Source organism: Lissotriton helveticus, chromosome 7 (genome assembly GCF_964261635.1).
Source record: "Lissotriton helveticus chromosome 7, aLisHel1.1, whole genome shotgun sequence".
In the NCBI taxonomy this organism is placed as follows: domain Eukaryota; kingdom Metazoa; phylum Chordata; class Amphibia; order Caudata; family Salamandridae; genus Lissotriton; species Lissotriton helveticus.
Window position 1 is genome coordinate 965,402,649 of NC_136068.1, and position 22,711 is coordinate 965,425,359.

The 22,711-nt window shown below is 49.2% G+C and overlaps 1 protein-coding gene across 2 annotated transcripts in view; it reads left to right on the forward strand.

Annotated features, from left to right (window-relative positions):
• The window catches only part of CANX (calnexin), a 574,990-nt gene that overhangs the window by 106,133 nt on the left and 446,146 nt on the right, over nucleotides 1–22,711 (forward strand). For both annotated transcript variants that reach the window (XM_078653533.1, XM_078653534.1), the window contains exon 4: nucleotides 4,690–4,748. In XM_078653533.1, the coding sequence (XP_078509659.1) occupies nucleotides 4,690–4,748 (59 nt within the window). The remainder of the gene's footprint in view (nucleotides 1–4,689; nucleotides 4,749–22,711) is intronic.

Sequence of the window (22,711 nt, forward strand, 5' to 3'; positions counted from 1 at the left end):
AGCCCCTACAACCCTCTCACTTACACGGGACCTAGCTGGACTATTCTGCACCACTCCCGCCTAGCTGGGTCGGAAGATCCCTGCACCATTCCCTTCAGGATCATCCCCAATGCCATCTCAGACTCTGGCACTCACCCAATGGTCTGCCTCCTGTGCAAGTTCCCTGGGGTGGGAGAACCCACACTGTAACAGGTGATGACCCAACCTGGGAAAACCACTTCTTAGCACATGCTCCTTGATAACTACCTGGAACAGCCTTTCCCAGTCATTCACTGCGCTACCCACCACCCAATCCTCCAATGCAGTGCAACACACATCCGCAAACTCCCCCCAGGACTGGTGGGACAGTTTTCCTCCTGCCTCTGAACTCCAACCTGTCCCCCTCCTGGGAATCCGGCACAGTCTCCCTGGCTCTGGGCGTGGGACTCTCTGCACTGGATTCATTCCCGCTGCCACCACTGGATCCCACCCTCACTGGTGAATCCAGAGCACAGAAACCACAGTCAGGGGACAACCTACCCACCTGAGCTAGTCTCTCCCTGGCAAAGGACCTCTCTGCCTCCGCCATCCTTTCCTGCGCTAGGACATGTTCGGTCTCTAACCTTTTTTCTTCCACCCTCAGCTGCGCTGTCTCCTTGGCGTGCTCTAACCTGAGCCTCTCCAAAGCCAGCTGGTGCTCCCTTTCTTCCCTCCTATCTATCTACTCTTCTGGGGACAGGGAAAGGAATGGGGCAGTGCCCCCAGGACTGTACCCAGCACGGGACTCCCTGCCTATGGTGTCTTCACTTGCTACTGGGGTCTCCGCCTTATCAACTTCTTCCTCCTCGTCAGTATCACCACCCTCCAGGGTTGGGGACTGGGTACCCTCACTCTTGGAGTCCTCCTCACACTCTAGGTCCTCCTCCTGGTCTCCACCAAATCCCTCCTTTAAATATGCAGAGGGGTAATCGGAAAGGTCCCCACAGGGTCCTAAGGGTTCCTCCCTCTTCATGGCCTCATAGAGAAACAACTTCCTGCGAGTGTTGCCTACTGGGGGTATCCCTCTCTGTCTGCAGAAATCCATCACTTCCTGCTCTGTAATCCTCATTGTAGGTTAACCCCATCCTGGCGAGGTACACCCAGGACACGCCACCCACAGTGCAACAGGGGAACACAATTAAAAAAAACACCACTTTCTGGAAGAAAGAACACTCAAGAAAAACAATCCCCAAAACCTGTAATTATTTTAAGTGCTCAGTTTGCAGTGAAACCCGTTGTCGCTGTGGTTCTGCGCAAACACAAGTCCTATCCCGCCGCTGGAACCAATGTTAGAAACGGGTAGTGTGGTGCAGAGCGGGTGGGCCAAACTCTGGAGAAAATGTGTAAAGCATCCGCGCAGCACACACAGGCGACACACAAGGCACACTACAAAAAGACTCCACACCAGGTTAGGTGAAAAACATTGTGTATTGTAAAATAAACCTCTCAGAAGGGAATCACAGGTGCAGATAAACTGTGCCAGCCGGCACCGGGGAATAATTCACTATATACAGGGCAGCGCAAATCGGGCCGCTGCCAGAACCATCACAAGTCCAAGGATAACAAAGTCCATAAGCAATAACGTCTCACTGGCCGTACCTACTGGTGAGTAGACATGCACTTGACATAAATCACTTCAGGCATTTGTCAAGGTAGGCCTAAACATGAAACCAGCCACCTAGGCATTAGGGAAAAACAGTAGCATAAAGGCATTAATCATGAAAACACATTATGCATAACTTCAGGCATAAATCATCGTTGCCGTAGCCTGGAATGGGAACCTCAGGTTAAGCATAGTATGCAGAACACCAGCATTGCAGCCTTAGGGGAAAAGGAACCATTAGCACTAGGCATAAAACATACAGTGGTCAGGCATAAAGCCTGAATATACACCTTAGGCCTACCGTCACAGTGGACCTGAAAACACAAATACATTAGGCATAACTGGTGAGCATATTCTGTATATCATTAGGCACACCATACTCCGCTGGGGCCTAAACCATGGGAGCATTAAATCACCTTAGATTAGGCACTTCACGCAGGACCCCCACAAGGTAGCATTAGGGTAAAAGCATTGCCAGCATTAATGCGTTAGGCATACAAACAGTATGAATAACCTATTAGGCGGGAAAAGCATTAGGCATTAGGTGCGTACACCATTACACAGCATTTATTATTTTCCTCTCACACCACACATGGCATATACATTTCCTACCATGGGGGAAGATGTCCCCTAAAGGGGGAGGGCGGGGGGTTCCTAGTATACCTATGTAAGGCAGAAAGCACACACGCTTTTCACTGCTAACCAGCACCAAAGTGTCCAACATCCTGAGCCCACCAATTCCATCACAGCGGAAGGGCTTGGGGAAAGGCAAAAAGTTTCGGGATGACCCTGCAAGCAGGGCCAAGTCCAACAGTGGTTCTCACAGTAGATACTTATTCGGCAAATAACATATTGTTGAAACGAAAGAGGAATGTGACAAACTCAGTTGGCCCAACTGCAACTCAAGTCATGTTAAGTATTTTAGAGCCAACAAGGTATGCAAATGGTTAATATGTATTGTTAGGGTTTGGGCAAAGATATGACTCGCAATTATCACTATGTTGTCTATTTATACACGTAGGAATTCAAAGTGTCAGAGTACAGGGATGTGACAAATAACTGTCACGTCCAAAATAAAATGGTGTCCCCTGATACATGGATAAAGTTCAACCACTAATTGGAGGACAACTGCGTCCTCTGTCTAATTGAGTCAAAAAGACCATTACAGAATGGATTATTTGCCATGAACAACAAGATATAAGTTTCTTATACCCAGATATCAATTATGTACATTCATAGGGAACACCAATGGATGTCATCGTTGAGACCTCTTTGGTGACTCCTAAATCTAAACACCCATCGTTGTTCCTTCCGAAACAAGGTTTTGTCAAGGTGACCCATTTCTGTGGAGTAGTAGGGTTTGTCAATGGCTACCCAGTTGATGTCATCCTCAGTATGTTCTGCTTCTGTGAAGTGTCTGGTGATTTTTGTATTTGACTTTTTACATCTAATCAAACTTGTGTGTTCAATGATCCTGCTTCTCACCTTGCAGGTAGTCATACCCACATATATTAGATCACAAGATCACCTGATCAAATAGATAACGCCCCATGAATTACAATTAGTGTGGTTTGTCAGTATCCACTTTGTCTTAAGTCCTAGATCTAGTTGTTTCGTCAGTTGTGGGAGCACACACACACAAAACAAGAACCACAGGGAAAATGGCCCACAACTGGCACACCTCCCCATAATTTCTGTTTGGGTCAGTGCTCCTAGTACCACGTAGTCTTGAGCTAACTAGGATATCCCTTAGGTTGCTGCTACATTTTAGAGCAAACAGTGGTTTTTCATAGCCGGGTCTTGTGGCTCAGTGGACTAATGCGTCCACTTCAGGGACCTGTGTTCGACCTCATGGTCACAGGTTCATATCCCGGTGGGTCAACTCAGCCTTTCAACCATCTAAGGTCGATAAAATGAACACCATTGAGTTGGGTAACAATAAACATCTGTTATTCAGCGCCAAGATACCTCCGGATGAACGTGCGCTTTACAAATACACGTTATGTTAAAAAGGTATATTCCCTTTATTTAGAATGTTCCAGATATTATTGATGGCTTTTTTGACTGTTTCTATGAGATGGCTGAATGTGCAAACGCAAACCAATCTCAATTTTTATCTTTAGGTAAGTTTCCAAAAGGGCATCCCAATTGTTATTTCCTGACCTTTTTGATGCCCTACGGATAAGATCTTTAGGATATTGGAGTGTTAGCAAATTTTCACTCAAATTGTCTGCATGTTGTTTATACCTTTGTACCTCTGTGCAATTTCTTTGCAATCAAGAAACTGGCCCAGAGGAAGGTTTCACGTAAGGGCTGATGATGGAAGCTCTTCTAGCACCAACTACTCCCTGAAGGAGGGAGAGTTTTGTAAAATATTTGATTTGTAAGAGGATTTGTTTTAACAAAAATACAATCCAGCAAACTAAAGTGAAAAAAATGTCAATTGTGTTCCCACAAATAGTGACGTTAGGTGTGCTTTATTACAAACAGAAAACACAAATCTCATAAGTGGGTCAAAATAGCAGCACAAGTCCTCTGTCAGGCATTGATGAAACAAAATTTCACGATTTTCAGCGAGTCACCTTTGACAGAGCAAGCGCCTACCCCCCCTGTCCCTCCCCACAATAACTTCTCAGTAGTTAATAAGAGTTCTTTTCATTAATAGAGGCAAGTTAATTTGTTGCCATTTTGGTCTCTGGTTGCCCAAAGCGCACTTGAGACTATCTTCAGGACAATGTGTCAATTCAAAAACATATTTAAGACCCCTTATTTATGATATAACCTACATGTAGAACAACAAAAGCATTAATTACAATATGATAAACACATAGGAAATTCCCAAAACCACCACCACCATATAGTGGAAACAAGCATCTGCTGTAACAAATATCAAGGAAATCGCTACTTCTGCAGGCTTTTAATCTGCGTCTATCTTTGTTTTGTATTAAGCATCTTGTTCTGTAAGTTGGAGACTGCATGTATTCTATGTGCATTTGCCTTTAAAATAATTAATATTGTATAGTTATTAAAAACTTGTTAGTTTCATTGTGATATTTTTTTCATTGTAGATGGATTTTATCAAAAGCCAAGAAAGAAGATATTGATGAAGACATTGCCAAATATGATGGTAAGAGCAAGGGGGAGGGCGGGGGCATGTGTACCATATACTCTTAAGGGCATTACTGCACTTATGATGTCTAATAATTGGCTTAGACCCTGAAGGGGTGCAGGGTTCATGCGCCTGTACCCTCGCCACGGGTATAATGCACCCAGCTAGAGGGATGTCTGACCTATACCAGGGCATTGGGTTGTAGGCATGGCGCACAGGGATGTGTGCCATGTCGACTCTTGACTTTGTTCTGCACCAGAACACGCAGCCTGCAAAGGCAGTCTGTGGGTGTAAAGGTACCGGGCCTCAATGGGTGGCACAATAAGTGCTGCAGCCCTTAGAGGCTTTCCCTGCCCAAAGTGCCCTTGGTACCTGTGGAACCATTTACAAGGGACTGACCTGTGGCCAAAGAGTGACAATTGGGTTTTGTTTTCAATGCAGTTTGGGGAAAGAACATAGGACCTGTGTACTTGTTTGGCATGAACACTGGGCACACTCAGTCAAAGCACATCAGCAGTTTAGCAGAAAGTGGGGGCAACCATGCAAAAGAGGGCACTTTCTTACAGAACTCAATTATTTTCTACGGAGGGTTCTATCCCCTGATTGTAACAGCAGGAGAAATATCAACAGGGCAGAGATGTTCGAACTGAAATTTGGGGACAAGCGCTATAACTCTGCATTTAGAAGAGTGGCAAAATATCAGACCACTAGGTGCCACCACCTGAAAAGGAGAGCAAGACGCTTGACCTCATGGGGAGGAAGTTGAGAGGGAGGATGCAACACAGTGGTGTATTGCGAACTCAAATGCACTGTTGGTCAGATACGGCCATCAACAGTGGGACGAGATAGTCCCTCATGCAAAACCTTCCTTAAGAGCATAAAAAGAGGGTCAAAGCAGTCATACAAGGGGGCGGAACATAGCCAATGCCTGCCTAAAGTCAGCCCTGGATGCTTTAAGCCAAAAGTGCAAGCCTCCATGATAAGTCCGAAAGTCAAGTTCGAGGCAAGTGGGCTGCTAAATTCATATCTTATGCATAGATCGCCGCCTAGTGTTGGGTCCGGATGATTGCACATTGTTGTCCTGGAAGAGTCTTCGAAGTATCACGAGATAGGTGGCGCCTCCCCTGGACTACAGTGCGCATGGGCATCGACTCCATCCCCAGATTGTTTTTTTCCGCCATTGGGTTCGGATGTGGTTTCGACGTCTCCGTGTCGGAACCGATAAACTTTCATCTTAAGGCCAAAAAGCCTTCGTTACCTGCGTCGGTATTGTTTGCGTACGGTCTCAAGCGTCGTCCAACTCTCTGAGCCGGACATCTACGGAGTCAAGTAACTCCTCGGCCATCGAGGCCTTCTCGTCGCAGCAAGACCCGACGAACTTATTCATGGAGCGGAGCCCGTTCAAGTTCTGCCCCGTCTGTGGATCCAAATATCCACACATCGATTCCGGTCTGTAATAAATGCCTTTCGCCGGACCACAACGAGGAAAACTGCATGGCCTGCTCCAAGTTCAGGTCCAAGAAGACGCTCAAGCTTCGGCGCGCGGTGCGCCTTGAGGCCCAGCGAGCGACCCCGGCACCCGACAACATATTCGACGACCCCGAGGAGGAAGGCGATAGCCATCATCTTCAGATTTCGCCACCGTCGACGGAGGTCCAGGCCGATCCAGAGGAATACATCGAAGGACAGGCCCAAGACCTTGAATACGTCGAGGAGGTAGGGGACGACGAAGAAGTTTATGGGGCCGTGGAAGATAGCTCAGAGGAGGAGCTATGCCCCGAGGTCTACGTTATTGAGGCTCAGGTCACTGGATCGCCACTCGGCCTTACCCACGACCAAACACCGCTATCCCCGGCCCCGCCTTCGGGCCCGGCCACGGACACTCATGCGGAGCCGCCATTGCCCGTATCGAAACCGAAAGCGAAACCTTCGGCACCTACGGGACACAAGATGGCCGACGTCCAGTCGAAACCTAAACCTACGGACTCGACCAAACCTAAGATGGCCGACGTCCTACAAACACATTCAAAGCCTGCTCCATCATCGACTCCGTCGACCTCCGGCCCACAAAAGTCGAAGAAGGCTGTTGAATCGACTGCGCCGCAGAAGGTGCTCAAAGAAACCTCCTCCAAGAAGGCCGTCCATCAGGCGCCGACCAAGGTTGCTCCGGCGCGGACGCCTAAACCTCTTGAGACGCCTTCGGACGCTGGAAAGGCACCGTCCGGTAAACGCACGGCCGAACCAAAGTCGACAAAGGGCAACGACCCAAAGGAAGCTGGCTCAACGCATCGGCACAAGGATGCGGGATCTGCTGCATCGGCGCCAAAGCCTTCAACAGAGCACCGACGCATTGCGGCAGAAGATTCCTCGACGCCAATACCGTCGACACCAAGCAACACCGACGCCACCGAAGATCGTCCGTCGGTTCCAAAGGCCGCTACCTCCTTTACACAACAGCTTACTGACTCCCTTAAACGTCTAAAGGAAAAGACTTTGTCGTCCACGGCTTCCACGCCATCGGCTCCACAAAAGTCCTCCAGCAAGCTCCTTTACACTCTGCCACCGAAGGTGGCCCCAAAGGCCTTCGCAACCACGTCGGTGCCAAAACCATCGGATGCGTCCATGCCAAAGAGCCTCTCGGACCCATGTCTTGGCTCTGAAGAGCAATCTGAGCATTGCATCGATGCCCACACAGGGAAATTGACCCTTTATAAGAGGAAAATCACTTCCCAACCACTGGAATCATGTTATTCCACTGAAGAAGAAGAGGCCAGCACAAGACATTCCTTCACTAGTTGAGCCTATTCTGCCACCACCGAGACGGAGTCCCTCACCTTCCCCCAACCAATCAGGTGGGGATGGTGATGACCAGCAAGACCAATACAATTTCCCAGTTGGCAATGACCCTGATGTTCAGCAGGACTCATATGGCGACACTGGGGACCAAAGTGGACATCAGGTGGTACAAGATCCACAAGGCTTTGGGACACGTACATCTCCAACGGAGGATTCTGCTGCATTTAATGCTTTACTAGAACGGGCAGCAGCAAATCATAATGTGGACATGCATGCTGACCCGGTAGAGGAAGACTTTTTATTTGACACTTTCTCCGTCTGAGAGAACGGTTAAAATACTTCCTATGCTTAAAGGTGTCCTTAAACATGCCCCGGAGATCTTTAAGGAACCTACCAGGGCGAGGGTGGTGAACCCACGTATCGAAAAAATATACAGGCCAGCACCTGGAGATCCTGCATATATTCGAGGACAGTTGCCCCTAGACTCGTTGGTGGTCGCCAATGCCCGCAAGAGGGCAAACTCCCAAACAACGGGTGAAGCTCCTCCCCCAGACAAGGAGTCGAAAGTGCTTGAGGCATCGGGCAAGAGGGTGGCAGCACAGGCTGCCAATGTATGACGTATCGCAAACACGCAGGCACTATTGGCACGATACGATAGGGCGCATTACGACACCCTAGAACAGCTCCTTCAACACCTACCTGATGAGTTTAAAGAAGCAGCCGAAATGCTCATAAAAGAGGGAAAGCTTATCTCCAACGCTGCCATAAAGTGTGCACTTGATGTGGCAGATACAGCGGCTAGGGGGATTAACACTAGCGTCATGTTGAGGCGACAGGCTTGGCTTCGCATATCTGGATTTAAGCCTGACATCCAAACTACAATCCTCAACCAGCCCGTCAATCCGGACACCCTGTTTGGTCCAGATGTAGACACCACCCTTGAAAAAATTAAAAAAGACAACGAGACTGCTAAGTCCATGGGGGCGCTTCAGTCTCAACAATTCAGGGGACACACTTTTCGTCGCTCAGGGGCACGTGGTGTTACCAGAGGACAATTGGGTCAACAAACACAATACGCAAAGGGTGGTGCACGATCCTCGTACCCCAGGCAGGGTAGAGGGGGTTACAGAGGTAACAGTGCCAAGGGCAGAGGCAGAGGAAACAACAACTCCCGTTCCTCTGCCGCCAACAAACAGTGACTCTCTGTCACTGCCCCCCGACCATACAACACCGGTCGGGGGGAGACTCCAGCAGTTCCTGCCAGTCTGGACGTCCATCACCACGGACAGGTGGGTGAGAAAACTTATCCAGTACGGTTACTGTTTGGAGTTGACATCCACTCCTCCCAACATTCCCCCAAGACAACGTCCTATGTCTGCAGAGCACTTGCACTTATTGCAGCAGGAAGTACTAGTGATGCTGCAAAAAGGCGCAATCGAGCTCGTGCCGGTGGAAGAGGAAGGCACGGGGGTCTATTCCCTGTACTTCCTCATCCCAAAGAAGGACGGATCCCTCAGACCTATTCTGGATCTACGCCCCCTCAACATGTACATACTGTCAGAACACTTTCACATGCTGACACTGCAACAAATCCTTCCCCTGCTCAATCAAGGGGACTTCCTAGCAACCTTGGACCTCAAGGATGCTTATTTCCACATACCACTCCACCCATCCCACAGAAAATACCTCAGGTTTACCATTCTACACAGGCACTATCAGTTCAAAGTCCTACCCTTCGGGGTGACTACTGCCCCCAGAGTGTTTACAAAGTGTCTGGCGACAGTGGCGGCGCACCTCAGGAGACAGAACATACATGTCTACCCGTACCTAGACGACTGGCTTGTTCAAGCAAAGTCGGAACAACAGTGCGCCGCGGACATGTCCCACACTATTCAACTCCTTCACAGCCTGGGGTTCTCGCTAAACTACCCGAAGTCGCACCTTCAACCAGCCCATGTGCGGCAGTATCTGGGCGTGACAATAAACACCCTGACTGCTATGGCTCAGCCAAACCCAGTCAGAATCGACAGCATTCAGTCGCTGTGCCAAAAATTCAGACCGCAACACTCCCTCCCAGCGAGAGTGTTCATGCACTTGATAGGCATGATGGCCTCCTGCGTCTTCATAGTCCCGCACGCGAGGTTGCACATGCGCCCGCTCCAAGAATGCTTAGCAAATCAGTGGACACAGGCTCGGGGACAGCTAACAGACCTAGTGTTGGTGACCGGTCGGGCATACAACTCTCTGCTTTGGTGGAATCCACACAACCTTTGCAAGGGCCGACCGTTCCAGGAGCCAGTGCCACAGATAATCCTAACTGTGGACGCATCTCTCCAAGGATGGGGAGCTCACGTGCTCCACTACACGGTGCAGGGACTGTGGTCCACACAGCAACAGAAGTTGCACATCAACTACCTAGAATTGATGGCAATCTTCATGGCACTCAAGTCCTTCAAAGTACATCTGTGCAACAAGGTCGTGTTGATCCGAACATGACAGCCATGTACTACATCCAGAAACAGGGAGGTACTCACTCGCCACAGCTGTCTCATCTGGCTCAGAGCATGTGGAAGTGGGCCATTCAGAGGAACATCTTCCTCATGGCGGAACACCTCTCGGGCAAGGACAATCAGATGGCGGATCTGCTCAGCAGGTACAGCCATCAAATGCACGAGTGGGAGATACATCCATCAGTACTCCACCCGTACTTCCAGCAGTGGGGTCATCCACAGATAGACCTCTTTGCCACAAAGGAAAACGCAAAATGCCAAAGCTTTGCCGCCAGGTTCCCTCACCCGGAATCGCAGGGGAATGCGATATGGATGAACTGGTCAGGCAAATTTGCGTACGCATTTCCCCCAGCGCCTCTCATTCCGCTGGTGGCAAGAAAGCTAAAGCAACACTCGATGACTCTCATCCTGGTTGCTCCAACATGGGCACGCCAACCATGGTACACCACGTTTCTAGAACTTTCCGTGGTGCCGCATCAAAGGCTGCATCTCGCATCCCGGCTCTTGACGCAGAACCATGGCGACATTCAGCATCCAGATCCGCAACAGCTCAATCTGGCGAAATGGCTCCTGAAGTCTTAGAATTTGGCTACCTCATCCTGCCTCCGGAATGCATGGACATCATCCGGGAGGCATGTAAGTCCACTACCCGAGCTTGCTATGCAGCTAAATGGAAGCGGTTTGTCATGTACTGTGCAGACAACGAGATCAACCCGCTAGATGCATCCATTCCTAACATCATCTGCTATTTGTTACATCTTTACAAATGCAATCTAGCGTACGCTTCCATTCGGATACATTTATCCGCCATAGCGGCTTATCTCCAGAATAGGCAACGCCTCTCTGTTTTCAGGGTGCCTGCCATCAAAGCCTTCCTAGAAGGACTGAAGCGAGTCATTCCTCCAAGAACACCACCAGCCCCAGTGTGGAACCTCAATGTGGTCCTCACTAGGCTGATGGGCCCACCTTTCGAGCCACTGCACTCCTGCGAGATTCAGTTTCTCACTTGGAAAGTGGCTTTTCTCATTGCTATCACATCGCTCAGACGTGTAAGTGAGCTGCAGGCGCTCACAATCCAAGAGCCATTCATACAAATACATTCCAACAGGGTGGTGCTCCGCACTAACCCCAAATTCCTTCCTAAAGTGGTGTCACAGTTTCATCTCAACCAAACTATTGACCTGCCTGCATTCTTCCAAAACCCACAAACAGTGGCCGAAAGAATGCTTCATACATTAGACGTTCGGAGGGCGTTAATGTACTACATTGACAGAACACAACACTTTAGACAGACACAACAACTTTTTGTTGCCTTCTCAGCACAGCACAAGGGCAACCCCATTTCCAAAGCAGGAATAGCCAGATGGATTGTTAAGTGCATTCAAATCTGTTATCAAAAGGCTAAACGCACTTTAACAATACCCCCAAGGGCGCACTCCACACGCAAATTGGGGGCCTCCATGGCTTTCCTGGGGAACATTCCCGTAGAGGACATTTGTAGAGCAGCCACATGGTCTACGCCACACACATTTACCAAACATTACTGTGTGGATGTGCATTCAAAACAGCAAGCAGCTGTAGGACAGGCTGTTCTCAAAACACTTTTTCAAGCTTCTGCAGCTGGCACGGGCAACCGCCGTTAATGGAGGGACTGCTATGTATTCTATGCATAAGATATGAATTTAGCAGCCCACATGCCTCGAACTGAATATGCTACTTACCAGTATGCATCTGTTCTTGGCATGTAGGGCTGCTAACATTCATATCGCCCGCCCTCCTCCCCGGTGCCCGTAGCGGCTGCAGATACTCTCTCTATATTCATCATTGGCATGGACATCCTGTTCGAGGCATGTGGGCTGCTAAATTCATATCTTAGCATTAGATCGCCGCCTAGTGTTGGGCTCGGATGATTGCACATTGTTGTCCTGGAAGAGTCTTCGAAGTATCCTGAGATAGGTGGCTCCTCCCCTGGACTACAGTGCGCATGGGCATCGGCTCCATCCCCAGATTGTTTTTTTCCGCCATTGGGTTCGGATGTGGTCTCGACGTCTTACTGTCGGAACCAAGTAAAACTATCTTTTACCGGCCAAAAGGCCTCGATTTTCTTGCGTCGGTATTGTCTGCGCTCGGTCTCGAGTCTTCCGTCTCTTGAAGCCGGAATAAGCGGAGTTTTCTTCGCTTTCTAAACTTTGAGGCCTTCTCATCGCGACACGACAGCGAGCCTTTACGGACATGGAGCGGAGCCCGTTCAAGTACTGCCCGCTCTGTGGGTCCAAGTACCCACACATCGATCTACACCCTGTGTGTAACAAGTGCCTTTCACCGGACCACGACGACGGCAAGTGCAAGGCCTGTGCACAGTTCCGCTCCAAGAAAACTCTCAAGCTTCGGCGCGCGGTGCGCTTGGAAGCTAGGCAAGCGGCCCCAGATCCGGAGAACATCTTCGGCGACCCGGAGGAAGAGGTCCAGGGTCACCTTCTACAAATCTCCCCATCACAGACGGAGGTCGAGGCGGATCCGGGAGACGACGACGGAGTCGCGGGTCAGGTCCTCGAATACGTCGAAGAGGTAGGAGACGACGATGAGATTTATGGGGCCGCGGCGGATAGCTCTGCGGACGAGCTCTGCCCCGAAGGTTTCGAGGATACCGACCGGGACACGGGATCGCCTGTCGGCCTTACCCAGGACCCGTTGCCGCAAGCCACAGCCCCGCCTTCGGGCCCGGCTACGGACTCACTTGCTGGGCACGATGTTTCGAAACCGAAACTGAAACCGTCGGGGTCGTCAACACCTAAAATGGCCGACCCGAAATCGAAACTGAAACCAAAGGACTCGAGTGTCCCTAAGATGGCTGCCGTGCCTGTGAAGAAGTCGGTGCCCGTCACCCCGTCGGCTCCGTCGACCTCCGGTCCGCAGAAGCCGAGGAAGTCTGTCGATTCCGATGCTCCGAAATCGAAGCCGACGCCCGAGGAAGGGGCCCCCAAGAAAGATGGTCGGCACGGATCAGCGGCTCCGGCGCCGTCCAAGCCCGCCAAGGTCGGCTCCAAAGAGGCTACGCCCAAGAAGTCTGCGCCCCGGCCTCAAGATTCGGAGGAGCCGAAGACGGTTTCCGCGCCCAAACCGCACAAGGCCCGCGAGGACGTCGGATCCGAGGGACCGCTCAAAGCATCCTTGTCGGCGACGAAACCCACTGGCAGTGTACCGTCCCCCATTGCGGAGTCACTGCAGAGAATCAGGGAGAAAGCCTTTGCTCCATCGGCTCCGATGCCATCACCGCAGCCGCAAAAGGACGCTCCGGCTAAGCCTTCTGGGAAACTCCTTTTTCTCTTGCCACCTAAGGAGGCGCCGAAAGCGTTTTCGACGAAATCGGCTCCGAAACAGGGTTCCTCGCTGCCTGACCCTCTTCCACGTCGTGTACTCGAATCGGAAGACGATTCAGAGCATTTCATCGATGCTGCCACCGGCAAGCTGACACTCTATAAACGGAAGATCACTTCGGAGCCGGTGGACCCCTACGTCATCCCGTTGAAAAAGAAGAGGGTGCCCCTTGACGCCTCAGGCCTCACGGAACCGATTCAGCCTCCTCCAAGACGGAGCCCTACTCCCTCCCCAGAACACTCTGTGGGTGAGGAATATGATGAGGATGAACAGTACAATTTCCCTGTCGATGAACCTGATGTACAACCAGATTCTTACGACGACACTGGTGACCAGAACACCCAAGGTGTGGGCCAAGACCCGCAGACCTTTAATGCACGTGCATCCCCGACTGAGGACTCAGCAGGATTTCATGCACTAATTGAACGGGCGGCAGCCAATCATGATGTGGACATGCATGCCGACCCGGTTGAGGAAGACTTCCTTTTTGACACCTTTGCCATATCTGAAAGGACAGTAAAGACACTTCCTATGCTGAAAGGTGTTCTCAAACATGCTGGGGACATTTTTAAGGAGCCTACAAGGGCGAGAGTGGTCAACCCTCGCATTGAAAAGAAGTACAGGCCTGCGCCTGCGGACCCCGTCTACATCCGGGGACAATTGCCACTGGACTCTCTTGTGGTTGCCAATGCCAGGAAACGTGCCAACTCCCAGACAACGGGTGAAGCTCCTCCCCCGGATAAGGAGTCCAAAGTGCTTGAGGCAGGAGGCAAAAGAGTGGCTGCACAGGCGGCAAACTTTTGGCGCATCGCAAATACACAGGCGCTCCTGGCGCGTTATGATAGGGCGCACTACGACACCCTAGAACAGGTTATACAACACCTGCCCCCACAGTTCCAAGAAGGCACCAAAATGCTTATTGAGGAAGGAAAGCTAATATCAAACGCAGCCATCAAGTGTGCACTTGACGCTGCGGACACAGCTGCTAGGGCTATCAACACTAGCGTTATGCTGAGAAGACAAGCCTGGCTACGCATCTCAGGGTTTAAGCAGGATATTCAAACAACAATTCTGAATCAGCCAGTCAATCCTGATAGTCTGTTTGGTCCGGATGTTGACACCACCCTAGAGAAAATAAAGAAGGACACGGAAACTGCTAAGTCTATGGGGGCCCTGCAGTCCCAACAGTTTCGTGGCAGCAATTTTCGTCGCTCAGGTGCACGTGGAGTCACCAGAGGACAGATGGGGCAACAATCCCAGTTCTCCAAAGGTGGAACGCAATCCTCGTTCACTAAACAGAACAAGGGAGGTTATAGGAATAACAGCAACAGAGGTCGCGGCAGAGGAAACAACAGCTCCCGCACCTCTACTCCAAGCAAACAGTGACTTTCTGTCACTGCCCCCCGACCACATAACACCTGTCGGGGGGAGACTGCAGCAGTTCCTGCCCGTCTGGAGAAACATCACCACAGACAGGTGGGTGCGACAACTAATCCAGTATGGTTATTGCCTAGAGCTGACATCCACTCCACCCAACATCCCACCGAGGCAAAGGCCTATGTCCGCAGAGCACTTGCACTTATTGCAGCAGGAAGTGGTGGCGATGCTGCAAAAAGGCGCAATCGAGCTCGTGCCGGTGGGGGAGGAAGGCACAGGGGTATATTCCCTGTACTTCCTTATTCCAAAGAAGGACGGTTCTCTCAGGCCCATTCTCGATCTACGTCCCCTCAACCTGTACATACTGTCAGAGCATTTCCATATGCTTACACTACAGCAGATTCTTCCCTTGCTAAACCAGGGAGACTTCTTAGCGACCTTAGATCTCAAGGATGCTTATTTCCACATTCCACTACACCCGTCACACAGGAAATACCTCAGGTTCACTATTCAAGGCAGGCACTACCAGTTCAAAGTCCTACCCTTCGGAGTCACTACGGCCCCGAGGGTGTTCACCAAGTGTCTAGCGACAGTGGCGGCGCACCTCAGGAGGCAGAATATCCATGTCTACCCCTACCTAGACGACTGGCTCGTACAAGCCAAGTCAGAGCAACAGTGCGCCGCAGACATGTCGACTACAATTCACCTTCTTCACGATCTGGGTTTCTCCCTAAATTACCCAAAATCGCATCTTCAGCCGGCACATGTCCGGCAGTTCCTGGGTGCTACGATCAACACCCTGACAGCCATGGCTCAGCCAAACCAAGTCAGAATCGACAGCATTCAGTCACTGATCCAACGATTCCGACCAAGACACTCCCTGCCAGCGAGAGTGTTCATGCAGTTGATCGGCATGATGGCCTCCTGCATCTTCATAGTCCCTCACGCACGGTTACATATGCGCCCGCTCCAGGAGTGCTTAGCGAATCAGTGGACACAGGCTCGTGGGCAATTGACAGACCTAGTGTTGGTTACCAGTCGGGCATACGACTCTCTGCATTGGTGGACTCCACACAACCTTTGCAAGGGCCGACTGTTCCACGAGCCCGTGCCGCAGATTGTCCTGACGACGGACGCATCTCTCCAGGGCTGGGGAGCACATGTGCTCACTTACACAGTGCAGGGACTATGGACGACGCAGCAACAGAAGATGCACATCAACTATCTGGAACTGATGGCAATCTTCATGGCGCTCAAGTCCTTCATTGTACATCTGAGCAACAAGGTCGTGCTAGTCCGGACGGACAACATGACCGCGATGTACTACATTCAGAAACAGGGGGGCACCCACTCGCCACAGCTGTCTCATCTGGCTCAGAGCATGTGGAAGTGGGCCATTCAGAGGAACATTTTCCTCATGGCAGAACACCTCCCGGGCAAGGACAATCAGATGGCGGATCTGCTCAGCAGATACAGCCATCAGATGCACGAGTGGGAGATACACCCTTCGGTTCTCCACCCGTTCTTCCAGCAGTGGGGTCATCCGGAGATAGACCTGTTCGCAACAAAGGAGAACGCAAAATGCCGACTCTTTGCCGCCAGGTTCCCTCACCCACAGTCGCAGGGGAATGCGATATGGATGAACTGGTCAGGCAAATTTGCATACGCTTTTCCGCCAGCCCCTCTAATACCGCTGGTCGCAAGAAAGCTAAGGCAGCACTCCATGACTCTCGTCCTGGTTGCTCCAACGTGGGCACGACAAGCTTGGTACACCACGTTCCTCGAACTCTCAGTGGTGCCGCATCAAAGACTGCGCCTCACGCCCAGCCTTTTGACGCAGAACCATGGAGACATTCAGCATCCAGATCCACGACAGCTCAACCTGGCGATCTGGCTCCTGAAGTCCTAGAGTTTGGATACCTTAACCTACCTCCAGAATGCATGAGTATCATCAAGGAGGCGAGGAAACCAACTACTAGAGCATGCTATGCTGCTAAGTGGAAGCGTTTTGTCATCTACTGTACGTCCAATGACATCAACCCACTAGATGCATCTATTCCCAACATCATCTGCTATCTGTTACATCTCTACAAGTGCAATCTGGCGTACACTTCCATTAGGATACATCTCTCAGCCATAGCGGCTTATCTTCAGAACAGGCAGCACCTCTCTGTCTTCAGAGTGCCCGCCATTAAAGCCTTCCTTGAAGGTCTGAAGAGAGTCATTCCCCCAAGAACGCCACCAGCTCCGGTGTGGAACCTCAACGTCGTTCTCACCAGACTGATGGGGCCACCGTTTGAGCCACTGCACTCGTGTGAGCTCCAATTCCTTACGTGGAAAGTGGCCTTTCTGATAGCTATTACGTCTCTGAGGCGTGTCAGTGAGCTGCAAGCGCTCACCATACAAGAGCCGTTCATTCAAATTCACCCAAATAGGGTAGTGCTACGCACTAACCCTAAATTCCTTCCTAAGGTGGTGTCACAGTTTCATCTTAACCAGACTATCGACTTACCAGCATTCTTTCAAATCCCGCAAACGGTGGCGGAAAGAATGCTTCATACCTTAGATGTACGGAGGGCGTTGATGTACTACATAGACAGAACACAACCCTTTAGAAAGACAAAACAACTCTTTGTTGCCTTCGCACCACAACACAAAGGCAACCCAATTTCTAAAGCAGGGATAGCCAGGTGGATTGTTAAGTGCATCCAGATATGTTATCAGAAAGCCAAGCGCACTTTAACAATACCCCCCAGAGCGCACTCCACACGCAAACTGGGGGCATCCATGGCTTTCCTAGGGAACATTCCTTTAGAGGATATTTGCAGAGCAGCCACGTGGGTCACACCACATACCTTCACAAAACACTACTGTGTTGATGTGCATTCCAAGCAGCAAGCAGCTGTAGGACAGGCTGTTCTCAAGACACTTTTTCAGGTTTCTGCAGCTGGCACGGGCAACCGCCGCTGATGGAGGGACTGCTATGTATTCTATGCTAAGATATGAATTTAGCAGCCCACATGCCTCGAACTGAATATGCTACTTACCAGTATGCATCTGTTCTTGGCATGTAGGGCTGCTAACATTCATATCGCCCGCCCTCCTCCCCGGTGCCTGTCGCAGCTGCAGATATACTATTGTATTTATTCATTAGCATGGACATCCTTTACACTTTCACTCCATCTCCTGCCACAATGGCGAAAAACAATCTGGGGATGGAGCCGATGCCCATGCGCACTGTAGTCCAGGGGAGGAGCCACCTATCTCAGGATACTTCGAAGACTCTTCCAGGACAACAATGTGCAATCATCCGAGCCCAACACTAGGCGGCGATCTAATGCTAAGATATGAATGTTAGCAGCCCTACATGCCAAGAACAGATGCATACTGGTAAGTAGCATATTCATTACACTGTTTCACTCCATCTCTGCCACAATGGCTAAAAACAATCTGGGGATGGAGTCGATGCCCATGCGCACTGTAGTCCAGGGGAGGAGCCACCTATCTCGTGATACTTCGAAGACTCTTCCAGGACAACAATGTGCAATCATCCGGACCCAACACTAGGCGGCGATCTATGCATAAGATATGAATGTTAGCAGCCCTACATGCCAAGAACAGATGCATACTGGTAAGTAGCATATTCATTCCTGTGCACATGCTTTCGTGTAAAGTGAGTTCATCAAATGTAGGTATGAAAGCAAGTAATGTCTCAGGAGATATTAGCCAAAAAAGGGGGGTATTAATTCACACAGGAGTGACGGAGCCTGCCAAATAACGTAATGTAAACAAACACATATAATTATTACGGTGCAACAGGTGAGGGAAAAACCCCTAAACCCTTCGAGATGGGACCCAAGAGTCCGAAAGTCAATTCCTGTGCAATGCTTGCGTGTAAAGTGAGTTCATCAAATGTAGGTATGAAAGCAAGTAATGTCTCTTGATGTGTTTCCTTAATCTTTATTCAAGAGAACACCACAGAGTCCAGCCAACACGTGTTTTGTCGTTAGGGTATTAACCCTCAACTTCTTCAGGGCTGTATCGTTACGAAGAAGGAATTAATGCCTATTCACCGGTTATGCTTCCGACCCGGTTGGTCCTTCATAATTCCAATGTCACAATTCAATTTCTTCTATTCTGTCAACCTTTAAAATTATAGTTCCCAAAATGGTATCTTTCGTAATTCAAACTTGTGCCGATGTATGTTAGGACAAAGAAAAAACAGTAAGGCCGATGTGAGCCAAGAGATCTGCAGCGAGTACGCTGTCCTCTCAAACAATGGTGGGAACGCGTACTGAACCGGAGGCTGACGGAACAGAATAAATTGGATTGTGACATTGGAATTATAAATTACCAACTGGGTCAAAAGTATAACCGTTGAATAGGCATTAATTCCTTCTTCGTAACGATACAGCCCTGAAGAAGTCGAGGGTTAATAACTTAACGACAAAACACGTGTTGGCTGGACTCTCAGGTGTTCTCTTGAATAAAGATTAAGAAAAAACGTCAAGAGCCATTACTTGCTTTCATACCTACATTTGATGAAGTCTCACTTTACACGAAAGCGTGTGCACAGGAAATGATTTTATTTTACAGGAGCTTCTATGTTCGTCCAAGCAGTCGATGAGTCTTTACAACTGATCAATGAGGCACCAGTGAGTATGCTGGTTTATTATACGTAGGGGTGGGGGCGGCCCAGAATAGGCATGCCCCCTCTTCTCCCCCCCCCCCCCCCCCCCCCCCCCCCACATATGGCCTCAGTATTTGTGCTCCTGCTTTTCCACAGATTCCACTTTTATCACAAAGTGCTGGGGACTAACCTTATCCTTATAGCTCCTCAATGGGCTAGATAGACTTGGTATTCCAGTCTACTAGAGATGTCCAGAGGACAAATCGTAATCACAGCAGATCAGGACCCCTAACAATGAAGAAGGGGAGAGTGTACCATCTGGAGGCAGCAACACTATGCCTAGTGGCATGGCTCCTGTGTACATAGTTTGGGCATATGCAACTAATGCCCAGCACAATGGAAAACCTTACAGAAACAAGAAAACCTACCACAGGAAAATGTTATGCAGCAATGTGGAAGAGGTACATCTGCTGGTTTACAAATGCAAAATGAATGTAAACCAATACAAGGATGGAAACTGTATTAACATACCTCACTCACCTGTTGGATAGCGGATTAACTAATTTATCATTAAAGGTGCGCCTGGATGCTATAGTAGCTCTAAACCAGAGGCACCTCATGTGACCGTTTCTTCACTTCACCAGTAATGGAGAGGTTTTTAGAGGGATCAAAGAAAACTGCTCCACCAAAAGCAGCTCCAGCATCAATGTGAAACTTAAATAATTGTATTAACCAAACGACGAATCAGTTTTAACCGAGACACAAAGTGTATCTCTAACGCACACTAAAGCCTGCATTCCTAATTGCGATCACTTTATTGTGGAAACAGAGTGAACTTAAGGTATTGGCAATACAGGAGCCATATCTGCAAATGCACAAAGATAAGGTGGTTAACAGAACTAATGCACAATTTTTACCCAAGGTAATAAGTTTTCACGTCATTCAAAGCATACAACTCCAGTGTTCTTCAACGAAACACAAAGAAAAAGAACTCTGCACACCTTGGATGTAAGGCGAGCTTTAATATACTATTTGCAAAAGATGAGTTTTGCAAGGGAAATCACTTTCTTGTATACTATGCAATAGCAATTTAGTGCGACCAGTAACAAAGGGAAGAATCTCCCCAACGCCCGGAAAGCACATTCAACCAGATAAGAGGCGCAAAATTAGCGTTCCTAGCAGACCTACCCATTGACACAATCTGCGCAGCAGCAATAAGGGTTTCCCCACACATTTGCAAAACATTACTGTATGAATGTGCAAATGAACGCAGAAGCATTCGTGGGATAAAAAGTGCTGCAGCACCTGTTAAGGTGCTGCAGTACTCTTACTAGTTTCATCCCAACCAACCCAAAGGAAGGGATACTGTTTCAGAATGTAATGCACAGCATGTGAATCTAGAACATGGTTCATGCTGCAAAATGAAATTACTTACCAGTAGGAGTAGTTTTGCAGCCTTGAGTTTTCTGGATTCACATGCAACCCACCCACTTTCCCAAAAATGGGAGATAATGCAACCAGGCGGGAAGAATAGAGACATAATAACAAGGAGGAAAACATTCTAAAATACAGAATAAAGAATTAGAAGATAGTGACTACGCACAGGAATGTCCAGGGTGCCATCTAATGTCATATATGGGATGGGCATACCATTGAATTGTGGTCGACACCCACAAAAAGAAAGAAAATACACTTCTGGGCCCAACCACTAGATGGCGGTATAATGTACAGCATGTGAATCCAGAAAACTCTTCAAGATGTAAACTGCTCCTACTGGTAAGTAACCATTTCGTTCACAATAATTGCATCCTCTCTACAGTTAAAATTTACCACATGTACTTCCCTCATCTGGGTTGTGACTGCAGATTTGATGTATGACAAAAGTGAGATATAAAGTGGCAGATCTCTTGATCCTGCAGTGATCATCACTCACCTTGGACACAAAATTCAAGTGTCAGCCCACCTATTGGACGGGTGATTTGGTTTAGAACTGTCTGTATCTTTCTTCTTTTCAAGCTAGATTTTAAAACCTAGAATGTGAAAAGTGATTTGTTTTCATTTGGAAAAAAACGATCCGTTCCAAAGTCCAGCTTTGCTGCTGGGAATTATAAAGTTATGAATGGGAGGAAGATACCCTTTTTGGAGAATTCGTGTTAATCAGAAATAACTTTCTTATCTGAGTTCATTAACCTTGCCCACACAGATCATTTTAAAGGTTTTAAGGGTGTGTAGCTTAGTTGTATGCTGCTTTTTGGTACACAAACCAGGCATTTGAAGTTAAAGTAATTCCTTTAATATGTCTGACACTTGTGTGCAGTATTGAAATGGCTTATATCCTGCACATTATTCTATACCTTAGAGATTTCATAGCTCCTTATTGATCGGAGTTGGTTCTGATAACAGCAGAAGTTCTGTTGCACGGGGTCTGTAATTTAGCTCCTGCTGCACAAACTCCAGTTACAACTGCTTAGATACAGATGGGTTGGCTTAAGGAATATAGTTATTGGCACGCTCCAGTGAAGACATTCAAACTGCTGGTTCTACTACCTCCTACTGTGGGAAAGTGCCATCTTTCTTGTATTTGTGTGCCCCCACTTTTTGCTGAATTGTTGATGTGCTTTGACTGATTGTGGCCTGGGCTCCTGCAAACCAGGTGCCCAGGGCCTGTGTTCCTACCCTAAAACTGTGTTGAAACTAAAACCCAATTGGCATCTCTGGCCACCTGTCAGCCCCTAGTAAATGGTGCCCTAGGTACCCAGGACATGGTAACCAGAGAAGACCCCTAAGGGCTGCAGCACCTACTGTGCCACCCTTAGGGGCCCCCTACCCTGACACCCACACACTGCCTTTGCAGGCTGAGTGTCTAAGTACAGAACTAAACAGTCGACATGGCACACATCCCTGTGTGCCATGCCCACAAGCTCACTGCCCTGGCATCCATCAGTCACCCCTCAAGCTGGGTGCCCTATGCCAGTGCTGTGGGCACAGGTGCATGAGCCCTGTGCCCCTACAGTACCCAGGGCCATTCCTGGGCACTGAATGTGCAGTGCTGCCATTAAGAGTATATGGTGCTGGGAGGTCGTCATTACGAACTCCAAAGCACCATGATGGCTTCACTGAAGACTTGGGAGTTTGATATCAAACTTCTCAGCACATCAAACCCGCACTAATGCCAGTGTGGGATTTAATGTAAAATGCAAAACAGAGGGCATCTTAGAGATGCCCCCTGAAACCTAACCAACTCCCAGTGTCCTGACTGTGTGGCAACCGAGGCTGCCACTACCAGACAT